The following is a 23849-nucleotide window of genomic DNA, read 5'->3' as shown; positions in this document are numbered from 1 at the left end:
TATTAGGGAGAAGTATAATTGGAATACCTGAACTCTATTTGGAGGTTTTGTGGTGATGAGCTTTGTAACCTGCTTTGTTCATTGAACTTCCTTGACCTCCTGATAAATTATCAGCTAAATGAGAGAGTTAGGCTAAAAATTCTCTTGCAACTCAAGATCTATGTGGTTTATAAAGTAATAGCAGAGTACAATGAAGAGTTCATGGTTTTATAGTTAAATTGACCAAGATTAAAATTATTAGCTAGAGTACTCATTAGCCATGTAACTATAATTAGATACTTTAGTGTTTGAATTTCAATTTCTTCTTCATTTGCAAATCGAAACTATTAATACCAGATTAGTAATATCATTATGAGGAATGACCTGAAAAGTTGTCAGCAACAGGACAACTAGTTGTCCCACCAAAAGACAAGAATATTTTTGTTATTTGAATCAAAGACAGGAATTCGTTAGCATTTATGTGATAGTGGGAGAATGACACTTAACTTGCTTGAAGCTTCAGTACCATAAGACAAATCTAAGTAGATAAGCTTTGAAATACTTATACATTTTGCAGGCAGTTCTCCCCAGCACAGAGATCTGATTTTAGTTAACTTACAAATAGCAATTGGTCACTAACTCGTGACCTACCTGATATCTCCCACTTCTTTTTCTTTCTGCAGGTGAGCGTCCCTTCCACTGTAATCAGTGTGGAGCTTCTTTTACTCAGAAGGGCAACCTTCTGAGACACATAAAGTTACACTCTGGAGAGAAGCCGTTCAAATGCCCTTTCTGTAGCTATGCCTGTAGAAGAAGGGACGCCCTCACAGGACATCTCAGGACCCATTCTGGTAAGTGTCCCCAAAACTCTAAAGAAGAAGAAAATGTGAGAAACTCAAGAGACTGCAATAGAATAACCCAAAGTAACTTACAGTTTCGGTACATAGCTAGGAAGGAGCTAGACAATGTTTTTATTTGTGTGTGTTGAATAACTGATAAATCTTGCAGAGTGCATATGGTCCTTCTGTTTTAGACTTACACATTTGGCAAAAAGCCTGTCAGCTCAATAATCTTGTATTTAAAGCCTTTACAGTTATGAAAACAGCTGTTATGGAACTTTTTAAAATGTTGTTATTGATATAGTAATTATTGATTAATTGAGGGTAATTGAAAAACTAGGAAAATATCACACATGTTTACCATAAAATAGATGAAAACTGTTATTTTTTTTGGGGGGGGGGGATTAATATGGTATCCAGAGTGGGACTTTAATAGAAAGTTAAGTTTTGCATTTTTAAACTTGAAAATATTTTTTATTGGAAACGTGACTATAAGAATATTTTATATTTCATTCTAACTTGTCTTTAAAAAAAAGAAAACTTAAACTATGGTTATTGATGGTATCTGGAACATCTCTCCCTCTGAATAGTGTTAAAAATCTGGAATAATTTTTTTTTCAGTTCTAGGATATAGTACATAAAAGAAAAATATGATTAGAAATCTCTGAATGAATTTCATTTCACTTTAGCATAAATTGCCATAACCAAGACATTAAAGGTAGAAAATTAATATAGAATACTCTCAACCAAGTTTTATATGCTCCTTCTGTCCATAATGGCATATTAAAATTTAATTTTAATATGAAGATGTGATGGAAGTGAGATATTCATCAACATGGACAAATTGTATTAGTGCTGTGGATTGTGAGATTAGTCTTGTATTATCTTTGTTATTTTACATTTTTATTTTTAATCCTTATGCTGTACTTAGTTTTTAAAATATGTAAGACTATTTTAGATATTAATTCTAAAATTCTGTGAAGTTACAGAAAAATGAAATCAATTAAAACATTAAAATAAAATCTTCAAGTGTATATTTTTATTTTCCTCACTGGCCACTAGCCACAGTAATTCACTTATTACAAAATATGACACTTTATATTTGAAGGTGAAATTTTGCTGTGAAAATTATTATTTTCAAGTGGTATTGTTTCATTTTGGGCTGGAGCGATAGCACAGCGGGTAGGGCGTTCGCCTTACAAGCGGCCAACATGGCCGACCCGAGTTCGATTCCTCCGCCCCTCTCGGAGAGCCCGGCAAGCTACCGAGAGTATTCGATATGCCAGACACAGTAACAACAAAGTCTCCAATGGAGACGTTACTGGGCCCGCTCGAGCAAATCGACGATCAACGGGAGGGCCTTTACCTTTACCTTTATTGTTTCATTTTAAAAGGTATTCTTTTTCAAAACTTATTAAGACTCGAGATTTTTTCTTCAGCTAGCTATGTACTCTGCTTTGCTAAAGGATTATTGGGTGGAATAAGGGTTATCTAAAACAAAATTTCCTTGAACTTATCTGTTATGTGGTTTTGAGGCAAAAATATAACTTTAAATATATTCCATTTTATTTTTTACACAGCACTGTTGCTTTTAATATCATGATGTAGTGTTAGTTACTTTACCTGGACTACTTCTAAAATGCTCTTTGAAAGTTCAGGGTTTGGTGATACATCTGGAACTCTTTTAAATGATCAGTCACTGTGGTGATATCTAAGAAGTCAAAACTCCTAGTTTTTTGGGGTTTTTTTGTTTGTTTGTTTGTTTTTAGTTTGAGCTGGAAAGCTGCAGTGAGGTTTCAAAATGCATATTGATCATGAACCGTTCAGAGTTCCTAGCTATTGAGCCAAATAAAGGGAAAAAGGTTTCCTCATAGTTGGCCTCTCCTAATTTGGTCAGGTCAGACACTTAACATCATTTTCATGGCTATGTGTAACTACACAAATTGTGTGTATTGGACAAAACTGTTCCTTAAAACTGTTTTTTTTTAAATAAACATATTGTTACTTTAAGCCTCAAGAAGGAAAAAAAAAAAACAGATGTGGTCCCCTATATATTACACCATTTGGTGTAGTATCCTGAATTTCACATGTATTTAAATAGCGTACTCAAACTGGCTAACCAAAGACAGCTTAATGAAATAGGGAAGAAAACTATGGGGAGTGGGAGGAGGGAAAGGAGCACTGGATATCAAAAGGATAATATCAGTTCCCTCCTTTTATTCAAGTCTTTTCGCAATTTAAAATACTAGCCATTACTACTGTTCTTGTTAAGGGATAGAAAATGAAACATAGCCATTAAAATGTATGCTTCTCTAACTGGTCTCAAGTTGATCAGCATAGTTTTCTTCATCTGCTACCAATTTCATCTTCCCTGATACCCCCACCCACTTTTTTTGCACGTGTAACAAGATAAAGGACCTTAATTCTTACAAATTCTGTTTATTTGGCATGGCCACCTCCTTGATGTCTACAGGGCAGTTGACTTTAGGCTATATCACATCCTGTAGACTACCTACACTTGTCCCCACTGACAAACATGCATAAATGTTTCCATTGGTGGTATTTCATCACTTCATTTAGCAGCTGGTTTTGCCTAAAGGAGCCTGAAGCATCGCCTGTGAAAGAGATATGGGCCCATTGTCTTATTTCCTTTGTCATAGTTTCTTGGATGAGGTTAATGTTGTAAGGAGCACTCTGATACAGGGTCAGACATTCTTTCAGATCTTTGGAAATTATTTGGGGGAGGGCTTCTATATTTTAGTTATCTATTGACTCCTGTTGGATCAGTTACTACTGCCTTTAATTTGGCAGGAGCCCACTATAAATTATCCACCTGATTGTTCTTCCTTGTTTCCACATCAGGGGCTCAGCATTGAAAAATTGCCAACTTGGCGGCGATGTTAGGTAAATCATATAGGTGTTAAGTCTGTGTTGTTGAATCCATATGCTCTATCCCGACTTCCTTTGTCACTTTGTAAGTCCCCACCTCCACTCCTTCAGCATCCAGGGAGGACCAGGGTAGTTAGATGTAGAATGAGATTTGGGGGATGGAGAAATAGTACAGTTTATATTGTCTTACAGATAGTCAATCCGTGTACACTTATTGTACACTGATCTCCGCCAACAGTGAGCCATCAGTACAGAACAAGGAATAAACCTTGAGCACTAAACCATGATCCCCCCCAAAAAAAATTTCCAATAAAATTAAGTAAATAAAAAGAATGAGGCATTTGGGATTGGAGAGATAGTAGAACTGTCAGGTGTTTTCCTTGTACAAAGCCAATCCTGATTGAATCCTGAGCAACACAAAGGTACTTCTGAGAGTGATTCCTGAGAGTTGAGGCAGGAGTAGGCCCTGGGCACAACTTGGAGTGGCCAAAAAAAAAAATGAGACATTGATAAAAATAGAGTAAAATAGCTGATTTGATTTGCTTGAGTTACCATCTTGTCTCGACTACCAAGAATCTTTTTCACAAGGTGACAGTGGATGCCCTGTAGAAGGATTCACATAGGGTTTCACATTCTTATATTTTATAACAATTCTGAAAGGTATATCCACTTAACTTTCCCCAAGACTTCTGCTGCCTGTCTTTCTGTCATGTTCTTTTTTCATTTGTTAATTTGTTTGGGGCCATACCTGGCGGTGCTCTGGGTTTATTCCTGGCTCTGCACCCACGGATCACGCCTGGTAGGACACAGGGCACTCTATATGTAGTGCTGAGGATCAAAACAGGGCTGGCTGTTTGTAAGGCAAGTGCCTTACCTGCTGTTCTACAACCTCTCTAACTCCAAGGAATGTTTTTCTACGCCATTGACCATATGGTTGAGCCCTGTAACATTGCCTCAACTTTCTTTACTTCCGTGCAAAGTTTACAGTCTGAGAATCTTGGTTTTGAGGGAGAGATATCTTTTCACAATTGCAATTTTAGTACCCCTCAGCAGATCTGTAACACATTAGTTAGAGCTGGTACCATATACCGTACAAACTATTTACATATTAGGTCCATATAGTTTCTTGCTTGGTTACTGTCACTGTCACTGTCCTCCCATTGTTCATCAATTTGTTCCAGCAGGCCCAGTAACGTCTCCATCGTGAGATTTGTTGTTGCTGTGTTTGGCATATTGAATATGTCATGGGTAGCTTGCCAGGCTTTGTCGTGCTGGCAAGATACTCTTGGTAGCTTGGCAGGCTTTCTGAGAGGGGCAGAGGAATCGAACCTGGCTCGGCCAGGCCGGCTGCGCGCAAGGCAAATGCCCTACCACTGTGCTATCGCTCCAGCCCACTTCATTACTAAGATCCATAATGTAGACTGACAGAGAGCTCATGAGCATTAATAGCAGGTAACAGTGATGCCTGAAATATTTGTTCATCAGGTATTGTTGTGTTTCCAGACCTGCATGATTCTAGTTAAATTCAACAATTAAATGTTATTAAGCAAATCTTCACTTTATTACACACTGAATCACATAACAGCAAGTACATTTTTTTTGAGGGGGGGCCATAACTGGCAGTAATCAGGACACCTTATTCTGGGTTCAGGATTACTCCTGGAGGTGATCACAGAACTTTATAGTCAGCTGTGTGTGAATCAACCCATCTACTATCTCTTGGTCCCAGATACTCATCTTAAGATCCATACCCCAGTGCTCAGACTTCACTATGATACAGTAGCAATGTAGAAACTATATTTTCTAAGCAAGAATAGTATGTAGTAGAAAATCATGTCTTTACTCAAAAGTATATGCACCCTGGTACTTCTATTGACAGATTCCATTTGTCCTCTGTCTTCTACTGGCATTTCCAAAAGCACTGCTGTACAGATTGTCTCTTCCATTTAAACATAGTGACTTTCAGAAGAATCAGAAATGATGTTCAAACTCTTTTTTTACTCCCATCCTATCTCAACAATGGCATTGTCTTTGATTACCCAATGTGTGTATCAAAACAGTGTATATAAATATGGTATGTCTTGCTCCAAAATCCAAAGAGAGAACCACATTTAATGCACCCATCAACATTATACTGAACTTTGTAAGGTGCAGAAAAGTATCATTTTCTATTGAAAATCTATTTCAACTGACCCAGAACTCTGGACACATAACATTTCACCAGTGATGTAAGTCTCTGAACTTTACATTAAAATTGTCCTCTATTCTCTAGAACAGCATTTATCAGCTGATGCCATGTGGCTTCCTGCTTGATCCTAGGATTTTCTAAAGGGGCTACAGGTGAAAATTGTATAAATGGGGGTTCATGGCATATGACTAGGGGGCCGGTAGTTATGACAGAGGTGCTATAGTAAGTAAGAAAAATCAGCAGGGGGCCACAGTTGGACAAAGGTTGAGAAACACTGTTCTAGAATGTATCTAACTGATACATCTTAGGTGTTTATTACTTCCTGCTCACCAAGTCCAATCAGTATTGCCAAGAAAGTAATGTCCCAGTTTGATGTTTTGTGAAAAATCAAGATGAACAAGATTTTTCTTAAGGATGACATGAGGAAATTGACCTAGCCTTAAGGTAAGATAGAGAAGGTATGCTGTTGCTATATGTGAAGGTAAAATAGTTCTGATTATCTTTGTTGATAAGATATTTTAAAAGGAAATTAAGTGAGATCCCCACACCTGTTGTCAGAACCTATATTAATATATTCCAATAAAGACACAGTAAATAATCACCTAAAACCATCAATAGATTTCTTTAAAAAGACAAATTTGATAGTCCACCAGGAGTGATACTTGGAGTAAGAGCCTGGACTAAGTCCTGAGTACCACTGGGTGTGGATCAAAAACAAACAAAATATTCTGTCCATCAGTGAATATATATATTTTTTATTATCTTGTAAGGGGATCTTCATAGTTAATGTTTCTATATATTGACTTTGGTTGCACAGTGAGAGGCCGTTTGCCTTGCGCACAGCCAGCTTGGCTGAGCCGGGTTCAATTCCTCCACCCCTCTCAGAGAGCCCTGCAAGCTACCGAGAGTATCTCTCCCGCACAGCAAAGACTGGCAAGCTACCTGTGACATATTCAATATGCCAAACACAGTAACAACAACTCTCACAATGGAGACATTACTGGGCCCACTCGAGCAAATCAATGAACAATGGGAGGACAGTGATAGTGACCTTCTACTTTAGTGACCACATATCATTTGCATTGTACAGATTACCGTCATTTCATTGCTGATATGGCAATGTTTTTCCAAAACATTGTTGTCATCATAAATAGCCACAGATAGTCACAGATGATGCTGGAATATTGTACCAGAAATTTCAAACTTATTTGATATACTATATCCTTGTCAGAAAAAATTAATATAATTATCATTGCCCAGTTCTTCAGTACTGTTTTAAAAGTCAACGCATCTTCTTTTCTAAGGTGTTCAAATTATTTTTATAAAAACAAATTTATCTTGGCATTTACTTTTATTAGTTTATGTGTCTGAATACTTTGCATTATTATGATTATAAGTAAAACTGGCATACATTTGGCTAGAATAATTTTCAATGCTCATTAACTTCACTTCAGTTTCTGAATGTTTTGTGGGCATTAACTCAAAGAAAGGTCTTCTACTTGGAAGTCAATACATTAAGGCATATCTGTCTCTTGGAATAGTTTTAAGAATATAACTTGTTGACTTTATCAGGCCACTTAACTTGACCTTCATATCTCTTTGTGCTAAATACAATGTGTTGTCTTCTACTTGTACTTTGCTTCTGATTAGATACTATAACCAAACTTTGAAGAATAAGAGTAATGCTCAAACCACCCTTAACTAACTCATGAATTTAATTTGCTAATTAAATTAGTTCTCCAGTCTTTGTTTTAACTTGTAAAATACAATGACACCTAATAGGCCTTAGTTAAAGTTGTCATCTGATTTGCAGTCCCTGATATTAGTTCTGATTTTCTGTGGTTTGGTTTGGTTCTATTTGGAAGGGTCAGAGCTGGCCATGCTTATAGGACCATGCAGTTCCCGATACAGAACCCAGGGCTCTTGCATGCAAAGCATGGACTACAGGGCTCTGAGCAGTCTCCTTTCCTGCTATTAGTTCTGTGTTATTGTCTGCTAACCTAAGAACTCTGTTTCTGCTTCTCCCCCTTCTTGTCCAAGACATAGTTTCTTTGCTTAAACCATTCAATTTAAATAAAAATTTATGGAAAAAAATTTTTTTTTAATTTTTGCTGAAGACCAGTAGAAGTGGTAAAAAAAGTTTGCTAATTAATATATGAGTAATGTTTTGCACTGAGAGAAAAAAAATATGTGGGAAAACCTTTATTTGAATGAATATTTTGGATTGTGATTAGTCTTAGTTTTTTTTTTTAACTTAAACCTATGTTCAATTAGGGGCCAGAGTGATAGTACATGGGTAGGGCATTTGCCTTGCACACGACCTACCCAGGTTCCATTCCCGACATTCTATATGGTCCCCTGAGTGGTTCCTGAGTGTGCAGAGCAAGCCAGGAGTAAACCCTGAGCACTACTGAGTGTGACCCACATAGAAAAAAGAAAAGAAAAAAGGTTAAATTTAAAAATAACTAACAATGAGAGCCTCTTACAGAGCAATAAATAATATTATTTTGGTAGTATTTGCCATCATTTGCTGTTGAAAAAGCTAAAAAAAAAGCTTTGTTTCTAAGAATTTTTGAACAGAATGATTTCATTACCTCTAGAATAGTATCATACTAATATGTAGTATCTTGGTAACAAGATTTTATTAAAATCATATATTTTATTAAACTTAATAAAATAATGAAAGAATTCTAAACCCTTTTTCAGTTGATTATGGCAGTGAGAAAAATCATGCAAACTAAATTTTGGTTGTATAGCAATCATTTTAAAAGTACTTTTCATCTCATGGATAACTTAGAGCCAATCCATGTGTCTTGATGCTGGTATTTTGTTAGAAATGCTTTACTTTATGGCAATAAGTTGAATAAATTGAAGCATATCTAGCAATTATAACCCTTTTTCTTCTTTTGCCTCATCTCAGCACAAAATGAGAATAACAACAGCAGAAGTACACAGGTTTTTTATGTGAAACTTATATATATTATAGAGGAAATAAAGAGGAAAGGGAGAGAAATAAAAAATGAGAATATGTTGTGAACAGGATAATCAGATGAAGATCACAGTCAAACATTTAGGCTAGTTAGAAAATAAACTACTCTTAACACCTTTGCCTGTGCATGGGTGCCTAGGAAAAGCATGTGGATTCCTTTGCTCTGAGAGGACCCATCATAAACTACTGGTTTATGAATTGCAGGACTGGGTTGCTCAGACTTGTGGGATGCGCCAGGAACAAGCTTGTGGACCACCATTGTGCCTCATGTCTACAAGTTCGAGGAGAGCATGTGGCCACATCGCATTTGTCTGAGGGTCAAGCCCTGAGTGCTATGAACCTTGACAGATATGTACACACCTGGGTCCTCATCTTGAAGAGCCACTCAATCATTAAATTACTATTAAACAACTAACAAAAAAGAGAAAAGAAAAGCTATTTTATAAATGTCTCTCTTATAACACATTAAATATTTAGGACAGAATGGGCAAGTCTTTTATTATATGAAACTTACATAAGGTATTGTAAATCTTAGAGAAAAAAAATCAACATGCTTCTCACACATTCTCTAATGTTTTTATGCCATATCTAAAAATTCCATGTCCAACCGTGGAATTATACTGAACTCAAAGTTTTATCAGAAAATGTTGATAATTATCACTTAAAAATGGAGACTATTCAGAAAATTTCACGGTCACGATCCTCCAAATTCATCGATTTGCTCAAACAGGCCCAGTAACGTCTCCGTCTCCATCATGAGACTTCTTGTTACTGTGGTTGGTATGTTGAATACGTCACAGGGAGCTTGCCGGATGAGATACTCTCAGCAGCTTGCCGGGCTCTCCGAGAGGGGCGGAGGAATCAAACCCGGCTCAGCCGGTTGTGCACAAGGCAAACGCTCTAAAAAAACCTTAATGTCCCAAGGAAATTTGTTCAATGTCACATATTCAAATAAAAACTTTCTTAAATATTAGTCTGATTATGAGAATATTACAGCAGCTCTCATGTATTGTTCAAAGAAATGTAAGTGAAGTAAATATCATTGGTTGACTTATCAGTGTAATTTTTTCACTTTATTTATCTTATTTTAAAAATATAATTCATTTTCAGTACCAGGTATGAAATTCCATACAAAATCTTTCAGTTAAACTGGTATTTACTATAATTCTTAATTTTATAAATCACCTAATGTTAAATACTTTGTAAAATTATATTATGTGATTTATCACATGACTCTGGATTCATAGGTATTGAAGGAAACTTCCAGTATCAAAATAATTTTTTTAACTTAGGGTTAGTAGCCCACGTTATTCTAAGCAGATCTCTTATTTATTTCCAAACACCTTAGGAATGTTGATTTTTACAACACTACTTTATAACTTATTCTATGTTTGACAATTTTCAGCTTAAGAAGTTTGTTCTTTATGTCTAATTGTCAGTTTAAAGCTATTTTGTCCTATAAAAAGGAACTGGACCAGATGTACCATATAAATATCCATCTGTTAAGACAACAACTTCCTCCTCATTGTACATTTTTAGATCTTTTATGTAAGGACTGTCTTTTTTATTTTTCAGACTGTGTAATTTCAAGGACTATATTTTATCCATTAAAAAATTCAGAAAAATTAAAGTTTATTATTAGTTCTTAATACTGATTTTTAGAAACATATGTCAAAATATACTGCTTGTCCTAGAGAGATAGCAGAAAGTACTGGATTATTTGATCACTTGTGTCATACTGTTCCCCAAATGATACTCAAGAGGACCCCTCCCCCAAATACTCAAATTGCTAGAAATACACTTAAAAATCTGCCTTTTAATTTTGGCCTTATTTAATTTTTTATTCAATTATGCTCATTTTGAAAAAATACTCATTTTGAAAAATTACCCATGAAATAAAATTATATTGATTATTTTGAGAATCTACTAAGAAGAGATTAATTTGAAACATTTTGAAGAAGAGTGAACTAAAATTAAACAGAATAACTGGTTTGGATTAGATATAACCTCTGACCAGTATTTTAAAAAAAATGTGAAAGTTTCCAGTTTTTGTTTTCTCATATATGATAGGTAACTTGAATGAGAGTAGTATGTCCTCAAGTATATATTTTTATTCTGAAGAATTCATTAGCACACTATATTATTTCTTTAAATTATGGAGAGCCCGGCAAGCTACCGAGAGTATTCGATATGCCAGACACAGTAACAACAAAGTCTCCAATGGAGACGTTACTGGGCCCGCTCGAGCAAATCGACGAACAACGGGAGGGCCTTTACTTTTACTTTACTTTACTATTGATTGATAGCACAGCAGTAGGGCGTTTGCCTTGCACGCAACCAACCCGACTGACCTGGGTTCAATTCCTCCATCCCTCTCGGAGAGCCCAGCAAACTACAGAGAGTATCTCGCCCCCATGGCAAAGCCTGGCAAGCTACCTGTGGCGTATTCGATACGCCAAACACACTACACCAAGTCTCACAGTGAAGACGTTACTGTGCTCGCTCGAGCAAATCGATGAACAACGGGAAGACAGTGACATTGACAGTGATTGATTGATTAGAAATTAATTGATTGAGCTAAAAATATTTTAAATTGAATGTATATGTCCTAAAATGTATTCGTTATTTTCTATTCTACTATACACTATTTTCAATATCAAACTTGATTTCTGTGATGACTGACAGAAAAAAAAATACATAAATATACATATATAGGTATATATAGATATACAGACAAGTACATCTCTTTATTAAAATACAAAATGATTTGTACAACATGGAATTGCTTCTGGTTATAGACCTTTGGATATCAGTAGCACTGCCTATTTTGTGAAATGAATTTAGTTTTTTTTTTGTTTTAAATGTACAATTTAGGTTCTTGGCCAAAATGTAGAACCAGTTACTTGCATAGTAACATTATTTCAAAAACAGATCACCATATTTGAATTTTCTACTATATTTTCTATCACATTTATCAGAGAGATCCATTTTTAAAAACTAATCCATAGGCCATTCTGATAGTACAGGAGGAGAGGTGCTTTACCTAGCTTGTGGCTAGCCCAGGCTTGATCCCTGTTACCCCACATGGTCCTCTGAGCACTGCCAGGTGGCCAAGTGTGATCCCTGAGCACAGAGTCAGGAGTAAGCCCTGAGCACCACCAAATATGGCCCCCAAACCAAAGAGAATAATAATGAAATATTTTTTAAAAATTAAGCAGAGCCTTATGTAATGATTGATAGGGTTAAATTATGTTGGGGCAGAAACTGAATCTAGTGCATCTCATTCATAACAGTGATGGTACGTCAAGTGTAGTATTTGTCCTGCAGGCTTCCCATGAGAAAGAACTGTTTTTACCTGATTGTAGAGCTGGCACCTGGCCCATTTTTTGAGTGATCTCCCACGTGTGAACTTTCCCCACCCTCTACCCCTCCTTTTCTTCCTGGAGGTTGTTGATAAAGGTGGATTACACTGCTAATTACACAAGCAGTGTCAGTTGTAGTCATGATTTGCATAACTGTGCCTTGCTAATTTCACCCATCAACTGATACTCTTGCCCCTGATACCTCTCTGCATGCTCTAGGATGTGTTAAAAAGAAGAGAAACAGGTTTAGAATCTTGATTCCCTTCTCCTTCACCAAGGATTTAAGGCTCTTCCCATTAAAATTTAAACAGGATGGAGGAAAATCACTTTCAGTCAGCCCTTTGGTAGGACATTGCATATGACTTTTACGTAATAGAACAGACCTTCCTAATGCCAAACAAAGTATTATTATTTTCCTGCCTTATATGTCATTTATCAGAGAAATTAAAATTATTTGAGCATATATGCAATCTCATATTTTACAAAGAACAGTAACTACTGCTTCTTTAAATTTCAGTAACTCATTTCTAGGAGGAATTCTGTAAGAGAAGTCTTCCTTCCGTAATGAATACACTTGACATAGCTCTTAATTTGGTTGCAGAGACATTTATTAGATTACTTTAGTGGTAGAAACTTCTTTCTCACTCTTGTACTCAGGTGTTTTAAAACCAATAATTATGAACTCCTTTCACCTTCTTTGCAGTTTGCTGCACACTTTCCAAGTTCGCTATCAGGAGTTTTCAGCCTATGTAGATGTTGGTTTGGACAGCCTGAACTTGTGGTTGTTTCACCTTTCCCTTCCACGTTGCTGAGTCTGCAAACTTGGCATGTTCCGAACTCCATGGCACAAGTCAAAGGGCTCTGTGCCAATGTCTTACTCACTCAGTGTCCAGAAGGGCACATCACACTTCTTTTTGTCGTTTGTTTTGAGATGTATGTGTGTAAATTAATCTTCACCCTTTCCTCTTATTTTTCTTTCTTGATCCAGTATCTGTGAGTCAAAGAAACCTGTTCATCCAGAGCTTGTGCTATCTTGCCAGATTTTGTATGAAAACTTCTGAATCACAGAAAATCATAGGAGGGAAATAAAATCCGCTATCAGTCATGATAAACATAGGAAATAAATTTAGAATATAATGAAAATGTTCCAAGTCATAGTAAGTTATCTCTCCAAATGTATTCATATTTATGTAATTGTACATAAATATGATGACAGTAGACATAATAAAGAAGAAATATCATAAATTAAGTATTTCAAAAGAGATCTTTTATATAGTTCTCTGTGTAGCTCTATCCTTATACTGTATTGGATGAATGAATGAATCCATTGAAGCTTTCAGGGGAATAGTCTTACATTAACTAGAAAGTTACTTTTCTTCAGATTAGTGGAATTCAGTGTTGGCTATGTGTATTGTCTAGTGGATGGTAAGTGTAAATTTATTATAAAACTTAAAGTTATTCCTATTTATGGGACTTTCTTTCATGACAAGCACCATTTTACAGTAAAGGAAAGTCAAAGATTAGAATGTCTTGTCACTTTGCTTCTTTGTGGTTTGTTTGATGCGCATTTCACATCAAAATAAAACATGTTGACATTGTAACCACGTTGCTTAAACTAGAAGAAAAATAAATGTGAAGTAATTATTTTAAAAAGAAAAACATTTAAAATAGTCTTCAGTTTAAAATATTATGTCCAGGGGACTGGAGCAATAGCACAGCGAGCAGGGCGTTTGCCTTGCAGTGGCCGACCCAAGTTCAATTCCCAGCATCCCATATGGTCCCCTGAGCACTGTCAGTAATGATTCCTGAGTGCAGAGTCAGGAGTGACCCCTGAGCATCACCAAGTGTGACCCAAAAAGCAAAAATAAGTAAATAAATAAATAATAAACTATTATGCCTGGCCTTTATTTAAATATTTAAGCAAGGTGAGTCTTATTTTACTTTTTTCCTTTAGATTTTATTATTTGAGGAAATGAGTTTAGGCCACACCCAATCATGTTGAGTGACTACTCCTGAATCAGTGCTTAGGGATTCCTACTGATAGTGACCAAAAAGAGACAATATATGGTACTAAGAATTTAACCAGGTTCAGCTGCATTCAAATCAAGCACAATACCTTCTTTATTATCTCTCTCTTGGCCTGGCTTAGATTTTTAACACAAACACATGCACAAAAACAAACTGGTGACTTATATAGTAAAATCGAAGAATTATATCCATTAACAAAATGGTCTTTAATGAACATATAAGAACAGAGACATAGAATATGAAGACAACAGCATATAAAATCAATTTAAAAGGAAGCCAGTCTATTAAAAAATTATCCCTATGAAACTACTTATTGAAAATTATTTTCTAGATAAGTAAAAAAAAATCTTACCATTATAATAACCACATGAAAAGGCTGAGTATAAAGTCCTCAGTGCCTAATGGCAGAACCCCTGTTCTTAATCACTATACTCCTCATTCCCAATCTATTTTCCATGTAGCAGATGGAACATTATTTTTAAAACCCAATTTCATTCATATCATTTGTCAGGGTAAAATCCTTCCGTAGCTTTCTTTTGCTCTTATAAGAAAAATCAAACTAATTGCCGTGGTCAGTGGAAGTTCATCCTACCTCTTCTGTCTGACTGTATCACTCTGCCCATTATGTGTGCTTTGTCACCCCAGGATTCTTTCTTTTTTCCAACCATTGTAATTTTTCTCTGATGATTATGCTAGTCTCTTCCTCAACTTCTGTCCCCAGTTCTTGGCATGGCTGGCTCATTATCTTTCGAATATTTGCTTAAATGCCATCTCCTTGGAGATGGTGTCCTTCCATAATCACTTTACCTAACACATCCTCTTAGTTACTATTCTTTTTGCTGTCTCTATCTTCAAGTTTTGTTAAGTTTGAATCAGAATATTTTTGTTTTCTTGGGCTTATTCATGTAGAGAATACCCATAACCTTCCTCTCAAATGTAAGTTCTGCAAGCTCATGGACTTCTTCTGTCTTAATGTATCCCCAGCTCTCTGAAGGGCACTTGCTACATAATAGTAATAGAAAAAGACTTATTAATTGAATAAAGAGGACCTTATGGTAGGATGTGCTTGTTCTAAAGAGTTCTGACTTGTCCTCATTCCTAGGATCATCTGATACATATTTTAGAGTTTATAGACCATAAAACTTATGTACACTTAAATATTTTTCTTATGAAATTAGATATAGCTCAAAAAAGACTCTTTCACTCTCTCTTGGGTAATGGACAAGTAGACGTGGATAATGGCTTCTCCTTGTGAAAGTTCTAAGTACCATGTGAAGGAGCCTTAAAATCTTCTTATAATTAAATGTTATTTATTCATGTATACTTGTTTCTTGAGTATCTGTGTGTCAGACACTTGAAATACAACAGCCAAGAAAAATATCTTGTTCTGAAAAATATGTATTCTAGTGCTAATAAAAATAAAGTTTTGAGTAGGTACAACTACATACTCATTCAGATGAGTGTTCACACAGTTTGAAGAATTATTAATGTAGTTGAAAACAAAATATGAAGCTATATTACAGGTATGTGTATGAGTGTATATCTTAGGTAATGTATATATATTCATACTTAACATGTGAATGCCTGAAAAATGTGAATATATTCAAATGAATGTCCTTGATATATTCATTTTCTAATTCACTTGTATTATAATATTCAAAGCCTGGCTTAACTTATTTCAGTTGATATAATATTGTAAATCAGATAAGAAAATACTTTAAGGGGCTGGAGAAATAGTTTAATGGATAGGGTGTGTGCCTTGCATGCGGCTGGCATGGGTTTGATCCCTGGCTTCCCATATGATCCACTAGCACTGCCAGGAATAAGTTCTTGAGTGCAAAGTGAGAAGTAACTTGTAAGCATTGCCAGGTGTGACCCCAAAAAAGTAAAAAGACAAAAAAAAAAAAAAGAAAAAGCCAACAACAACAAAAAAAATACTTTGAGAAAAGAAGTGATTTTTAATAAAGTGAAAGTTTATTTGATTCAGTTCTCCATTTTCTATATTTTCTCTGCCTAAAAATATCTTACTGACTTTCTATTTACTATTTAGTAAAGTAAGTAAAGTAAAGGCCCTCCCGTTGATCATCGATTTGCTCGAGCAGGCCCAGTAACGTCTCCATTGAAGACTTTGTTGTTACTGTGTCTGGCATATCGAATACGTCACGGGGAGTTTGCCAGGCTCTGCCGTGCGGGCGAGATACTCTCGGTAGCTTGCTGGGCTCTCTGAGAGGGGCGGAGGAATCGAACTCGGGTCGGCCATGTTGGCTGCGTGCAAGGCAAACGCCCTACCGCTGTGCTATCGCTCCAGCCCATATTTTTATATATAAAAATAAATTTACTATTTATTCCTTAATATCAATGTTTTTGCATATTTTAATAACGAAACTGAGCAAAACTGAAATAACATCTTTTTGTCTTAGATTTCTACTTTATTATCTTTTAGTTGAAACATCACTTTTTACATAATTTATGATTTCTGTAGCTCCTTAAAAAATTGTTAGCATTTTTTACATCTGGGCTATTTCCGAGCAAAATCATTTTGATGTTCTCTTTTGCAAAATTTTACTGATGTACCCTGATTTCAGTACTGTCAATAGAGTATGGTATACCATACTCTATTAATATGGTATTAGTATGTCATCCCATACTCTATTAGTATGTTATCATTCATGTGGTATTCCAGCATCACACTCACCAACAGAGTGTGAGTGTCTCCTTCCAATGCCTCAAGGTCTCTTACTTCCACTCCTTCATAAACCAAGCTCTGTAGTTCAAATGTCAGGATGTCTTGCCATTGGCCATTTCTTGTCTTTTTACTGTATTTCTTTTGTCCTGTATATGAGAAAGATCATTATGATTTTGTCCCCTTCCTTTTACTGACTTCAGTGAGCACTCCAGTTCTATCCATGTAACATTGAACTCCAAAATTTTATCTTTTATTGCTTTGGCTTCTTTTCTGATAGTCATTGCTCAGTCAGTTACTTTTTGTATTTCTTTTGGTTTGGTCACATTTCTTTTGGTCACACTCAGTGATGATCAGGGGTTACTCCTGACTCTGCACTTAGGAAACACTCCTGAAAGTGCTTGAGGGACTATATGGATGCCCAGGATTGAACCCTGGTTGGCCTCATGCAAGACAGGTACCTTACCCACTGTACTCTCTCTCTCTCTCTCAGCCCACTTTTTTTAAAGTAATATGTAATATGAACAAAGAAAGAAGCAGGTGTACCTCTGAGTTCAATGGCTTTTTAATAGTATGTCTGTTAGGATGATAGTATATGTCATACTTTAAACATCTGATAAAAATCTCTAGTTTAAGCAATCAAAACATGCTGTTAATGAAAGAACTCTGACATCTAGCATATATATTATTTTATAAAAAATTAAAGAAATAAAAACATTGGACATTTTATATGATAAACAGGCTGAGTAACACAATACACTAACAAAATATTTCACAAAGTATGTATTGTTTAGTTCCTTATGTATGGCCTTTAACTATATAAATCTGGTAAAATCTTGTTACTTAAAATGATAATAAAGTAGATGCTAGCCATTTACATTCTTATTAAAATAATATTGTCACTGTCACTGTCCTCCCATTGTTCATCGATTTGCTTGAGCGGGCCCAGTAACGTCTCCATTTTTGAGACTTGTTGTTACTGTGTTTGGCATATTGAATACATCATGGGGAGCCTGCCAGGCTTTGCCATGCGGGTGAGATACTCTCAGTAGCTTGCCAGGCTCTCTTGAGAGGAGTGGAGGAATCGAACCCTGCTCGGCCTGACTGGCTGCGCGCAAGGCAAACACCCTACCACTGTGCTATCACTCCAGCCCATTAAAATAATATTACATAAGAATTTTCCTTTTCGAAAAAGTAATCAGTGTAGTAGAAAATTCAATTATTTCTGATTTGTATACTTGAACATTTTTCAAAATTTCGGTAGGGGTGTGTGTGTGTATGTGTGTGTGTGTGTGTGTGTGTGTGTGTGTGTGTGTGTGTGTGTTGTAGCCACACCCAGCAGTGCTTGGGGCATTTTTCTGGCTCTGTCTCTGTATACAGACATCACTCCTGGGGGGAATTGGATCCATATGTGGTGCCAGGGATCACACAGGTTGTTTTTGTGCATGGCAAAGTGTTCTATCCACTGCTCCAGCCCTTAGTGAAATTTTCTATAACATAAATGAGATTATTAAAGTACCTATTTCATAATCTTGTGTGTATCAAATTTAAAAAAGAGAATTTTCTTTTTCTTAAGTTGTGCCTGTCATGAGCTAAAGAAATATGTATCTGGTATTTTTCATTGAAAAATCCTACCTAGGACTGGAGCAATAAGGTAAGGCATTTGCCTTGCACGTGGCCAACCCAGGTTTGATTCCCAGCATCCCATATGGTCCACAAGCACTGCCAGGAGTAATTCCTGAGTGCAGAGTCAAGAGTAACCCCTGTGCCCGTATGCATCACTGGGTGTGACCCAAAAAGCCAAAAAAAAAAAAGAAGAAAAAGAAAAAGTCCCACCTCCATACACTCTGACATATTATTATCAAATAGTACTGTTATCATATAGAACTATTTTTGCATTCTTTTAGTTATTTTGATTTAATTTAAAAATCAATATTATAAATTAAATGGCTTGAATGGTTAAGTAATGTTGGTTGATGAATTTAGGGAGATATTGTCTGCCTTGCTCAAAATCTATGCTTCATAATTGTTTCCAATAAATATCTGTGAAATGAATGTTAAGAAGATTTTATAACCTTTCTCATTCTTGGAAAATCCTATCAAAGTACAGAAAAGTGCCATAGTACTGGCAGTTGGTGCCTATTTTCTTGATGCAATGCAGTGTTTCTCAAACATATCTACGGGAAAAAAATAGGAAATTAGCAGTTGTAAATAATTCTGTATTTAAAATAATTCGGGGAAATATTGTGTAAATCAGGTTATGTTTGCTTGTTTTACTATTAAATTTAAATATCATAAAGTTTCTTTATTGCTAATGATCATGTGCATTGCAATTTTTATGAAATTCACCTAGATTTTCTAATTTATAGACTTGTTTTAACATTTAATCTTTTCTCTTTGGTTACCATTAATAAACTCTTCCTACAGAGAGTTTATTTTACTTTCATAATTTTGGGCAGAAATCTAATTATAGTACAAGTGACCTAGTATCACAAATTTTCTTGAAAGAATATCTCAGTTTTCAGGTAGGTATTTCCTTTCTAAAATACTCTTTTCCCATTTAAAATACTCTTTTCCCATTAAAAATAGACATTTTTATCAAAAAGTCTAATCATTAAGACTTCTAAAGACAGGTTAAAAAAAAAAAGATGTTCTCAGAAGTTCCGTATCCAGTCCCTGGAGTAATAGTATAGATATTAAGATTTGCATCCCATTAACTCTGATTCAGTCCTTGGGACCACGCATTGTACCCTGAGCACAACCAGCATTCACTCCTGAGCACAGAGCCACTGATTGCTATTGGGTGTGGCCCAGTGCATTCCCCTCCAAAAAACATCCAGTAGAATTTTAAAACTTAGAAAGTAAAATAAACCATGGAGAAAAAAGTTATAGTTTAAACACCCAAGGATTAAAGTAGTTAAATACCAACAATCATAATTGCACAGATAGCTTGATAAGTCAAAGGATTATTGTCGTTATTAGATTAAAAGATGAATCAAGTGATTATAAAAATAATAATAATATAAATCATAAGTAAATATATTGAATAGATCCTTTTGAAAGGATGGTATACAGGACTCGTTGAGATAGTACAGCCTCAGAGGCACTTGGCTTGCATGCACTTGACCCAGGTTCTATCCACAGAACTGCATGTAGTTCTGTGAGCACGTTCAGGAGTGATCCCTGAATGCAGAGCCAGAATTAAGTCTGAAAACAGCTGCAGAAATGGAGAAATTTCACATACAGATGTAGAAATGTGTGCTTTTTTGATAAATTTTCAATTTCATTATGGCAATAACTTGAAATGTATAAGTATTATGTATTTATAATTTTCATTTCATTTCATTTCATCATCCTGTTATTCGTCGATTGCCTCGAGCAGGCCCCAGTAACGTCTCTTTCATCCTAGCCCTGAGATTATATTCAAGGCTCTTTAGGAGAATGAGACCCATCATTGTTACTGGTATTTGGCATATTTGGTACGCCACGGGGAGTTTGCCAGACTCTGCCCTGTGGGCAGGCTACATTCGATAGCCTGCAAGTTTGTCCAAAGTAGGAATGAGATAATAAGATGTCATAAAAAGATGTCTTGATAAGACGTCGCGCGGCCGCGAATGTGGCCGCGCAGTTCCAGGAGCAGGATTTTATAGTCTCTGAGTCTTGGCCGTTGATGGGATTACACGGCGCCAGGGGCCAGGTGGTGGGTGTGACCCCCGCCTACTGGGATTTGGAGGATCTGGGTGGAAGATGCTCGACTCCAGTCCGAGTAGGCTTGAAGATCTCAGCCCTGGAACCCGCGTGGCTTTGTCCCTCTGCCAGTACCTTCAGGTGTGCAGAGAGTGGTCTCAGCATGGTGGTGGCTGGTCCTGGAGGTCTTCGGCTGCTGGAGCCCTGGTCGGGGTGGGGAGGAAAGCTCAACCCGCTCCCCTCCAAGGGGCCTCGGTGAGGAACAGCCAGGTGCGGGGGCAGAAGACTGCACTGTTCTCGTCCGGGAGCTGGATTTTATAGTCTCTGAGTCTTGGCCGTTGATGGGATTACACGGCGCCAGGGGCCAGGTCGTGGGTGTATTATATATTAAATATATAATAAGAAATATGAATTATATTGTATTGCACAACATAGAGGTTCCCACACTCTCTTGTTGCACAGTGCCCGGTATCATGGTGATTTTTCCTTAGTACTTCAATTTAGGCCTAAAAGTACTCAGTTATACACAATTCCAAACTCTTTAAGTATTTTTCTTTTAATAACTTGATAGTCATTGGGGGGAAAATGGTAGATGGTAGATAGATATTAAAAGACAAAATAAGGTTTTTATTCCATTCCAGCACCACTGCATAGTGGAATTGCACATCTTGTTAGGTAATGAACAACTTCCCAAACTTGAGAATTATATTAGAACACTGCCATTATCATTTCCTGTTCCATTGTAGTTTTCACATAGTGCTTGTTTTATGTGACAGAAACAGCTAAAACCTAGCTTCATAGAGATCTGATGTCATTGAAAGGAATGTGATGTCATGTATTAAAGTTGTGAGTCGGTAGTTTGCATCAGACGCAAGGGAGATGTTATTTTCCTCAAAATCTTGACTACCCTGTACTTAAAATTGCTTTTGATCAAATAACTTTATCTGTATCAGAGACTCCAGTGTGCCTTACTACAGTTTGAGGATCACTGGTTTAGCTAGCACATTAGTGGAGAATTTATTGTTTTAATGAGAGTACTTGTTGAGAGTGTGATAAGATGACTCTCATAGTAGTTTGAATATGAATTGGAAAATCCATTTTTTATGAAACAGTTTAGCAATAGAGATCGAGCTCATTAACATTTTTTTGCCTTGAGGGTTCATACAAAAATAAAGCACTGATTCAAACTATAGCTTAACAGTACTAATGCCAGAAAAATATTAATTTCACCATATTTCAGTGTTCATCTTTGTTCAGATTAATTTGCAATTGCTTAAGCAAATGCCAGGTAAAATTAGGGATCATGTTCCTATTTTTTAACATTGTAAGTATAGGAATGTGAAAATATTTTAGGGAGGAAAATGAATGTACTGTATGCATTATGCTCTTTTGACGATTTTGTATGTGTCATGACAAATGGCAAATATATTTTCTGTATATAGATGTGCTTCTTTGCATATTACTATATGTAGAATCTTACATACATCTTTATAAAAATTAAACATTAACCACATATATTAGTGCATTGTAATTTGTTTTATAGGTTTCACTAGGATAACTCTTGAAGTGACATATTTCAAGAAAGTATAAGTGAGCGGGACTTGGTTGTGCTATGTATCTTCATAACAACCTATGAATTTGTGGTAAACATTCCTACTTCAAAATTCTTTATGGCTAATTGATTTCCTCCTCTTTTGGGGTAGGTATACGCAATTCTTAAGACTGTAGGAGCTAGTGTTTCTTGTTTCTAATTTCTTTAAAAGACAGAGCAAATAATAAATTCTAGTGATTCTTCTAATGGAATAATTGTAAATATTATCCAATTTGCTTTTTTAAAAACAAATCTAAATTTAAATTTGTTTTTAAGTAGTCCATCAGTTTGTTTCCTCTATGTAGCATGAATGAAATCATTCAGTGCTTATTTTACAATTATCCCTTTAGGTATTTTACCCTCTGTGTTCATTCATGTTATTGCAAATTGCAGGGTTTCCTCTTTTTGTTTTTAATTGATCAGTAGTATCTTACAATATTTCATTGTTACGTCATCTTATATATTTTTTTACTGTTTCAAAGTTGCAATGCAGTGCTCAGGATAGTAACCTGTATCTTTATCTCTGAGGATTATACTGATAATGCTTCCTTTGTTAATGTAGGATTTCCCTGAGGGACAGTATATCCAAGAAGAAACTATGTTAACTATTAAGATAGCTGGGACACTGACCTTGCTGTCTTCTGTGTCTTAGAATTCCTAGGATTTTAACACTTCTTGGAATTGTATTTATAAGAAACTTTATTTCAGTTGCCAGAATTACAATGACAGTAAAACAAAGCTAGAGTTGCTTTCTGGACATCTAATCTAATCAAAAACAGAACTTTCCTTGACCCACAAGGACGTCTTAGGAATCCACATTCACATTCCTGCCTGGAACTATTGGAATACCTGAAAAATGAGATTTAAACACTAAGTACCAGTTAGACTTTGAACAACAGGCACTGAAGGACTGTGATCCCTGAGAGAAGTGAAACAATGGTGTGAGTCCTGCGATTACCAATTACCCCAGTTTACTTCCTGGAGGCAGTTTCCAGGCCACAGCTTGGGACAGCAAACCCAAACAGAGCCAGGCAGTCTTGTGAATTGAAGAGATAGAGATCAGAATCCAGAAGACCTGCATGCTTAGAGAGTACAAGGGTAGCAGAGAAGAGGAAGCTGCAGGGAGCAGGCTCTTAACTTCTACAGAGGGGGGCCCTTGGCTCTTTGACTAAATAGTGATCTACTTGTGCATCTGGGGAAACCTAGGATCTGGGAAGAAAAGACCAAAATGCAGAATGCCAGTGTCTGGAGCTCCTGAAAGGCTAGAAGTTCATTCTCACCTGCTGGTGTGAAAGGGCTTGGTAATATGCAGGCAAAGTCCTCCAAATAATATTAACTTAGTGCTACTGCTTAATTGACCTCTGGATAAAAGCATGCTCTGTATCTGCCTTACAGCATAAATGTAAACATCAAAAAGATTACCGTGCTTACAAGTAATGTAACAGTTTTGTCAGAGCAAGTTAACCACACTGAAAGAAATGTACTAAATATAGAACCCAACTGCTATAAAGTTAATGCTACAGAATCCCATTAAAATATTACAGGTATGTAAGGAAAATGGAAAATATTAACCCATTATTTGTAGGAAAACTAATCAATAGAAACAGACCCAGG

At 36.1% G+C, this 23849-nt stretch overlaps 1 protein-coding gene across 1 annotated transcript in view; it reads left to right on the top strand.

The window, feature by feature from the left end:
- The window catches only part of IKZF2 (IKAROS family zinc finger 2), a 158182-nt gene that overhangs the window by 106531 nt on the left and 27802 nt on the right, over positions 1-23849 (top strand). Inside the window, exon 6 of the mRNA XM_056111863.1 lies at positions 663-830. Within this exon, the coding sequence (XP_055967838.1) occupies positions 663-830 (168 nt within the window). The remainder of the gene's footprint in view (positions 1-662; positions 831-23849) is intronic.

Source organism: Sorex fumeus, unplaced genomic scaffold, assembly GCF_029834395.1.
Source record: "Sorex fumeus unplaced genomic scaffold, SorFum_2.1 ptg000014l, whole genome shotgun sequence".
Classification (NCBI taxonomy): Eukaryota; Metazoa; Chordata; class Mammalia; order Eulipotyphla; family Soricidae; genus Sorex; species Sorex fumeus.
Note: the sequence above shows the minus strand (reverse complement) of the source record. Positions and strands in the feature narration are given on the sequence as shown.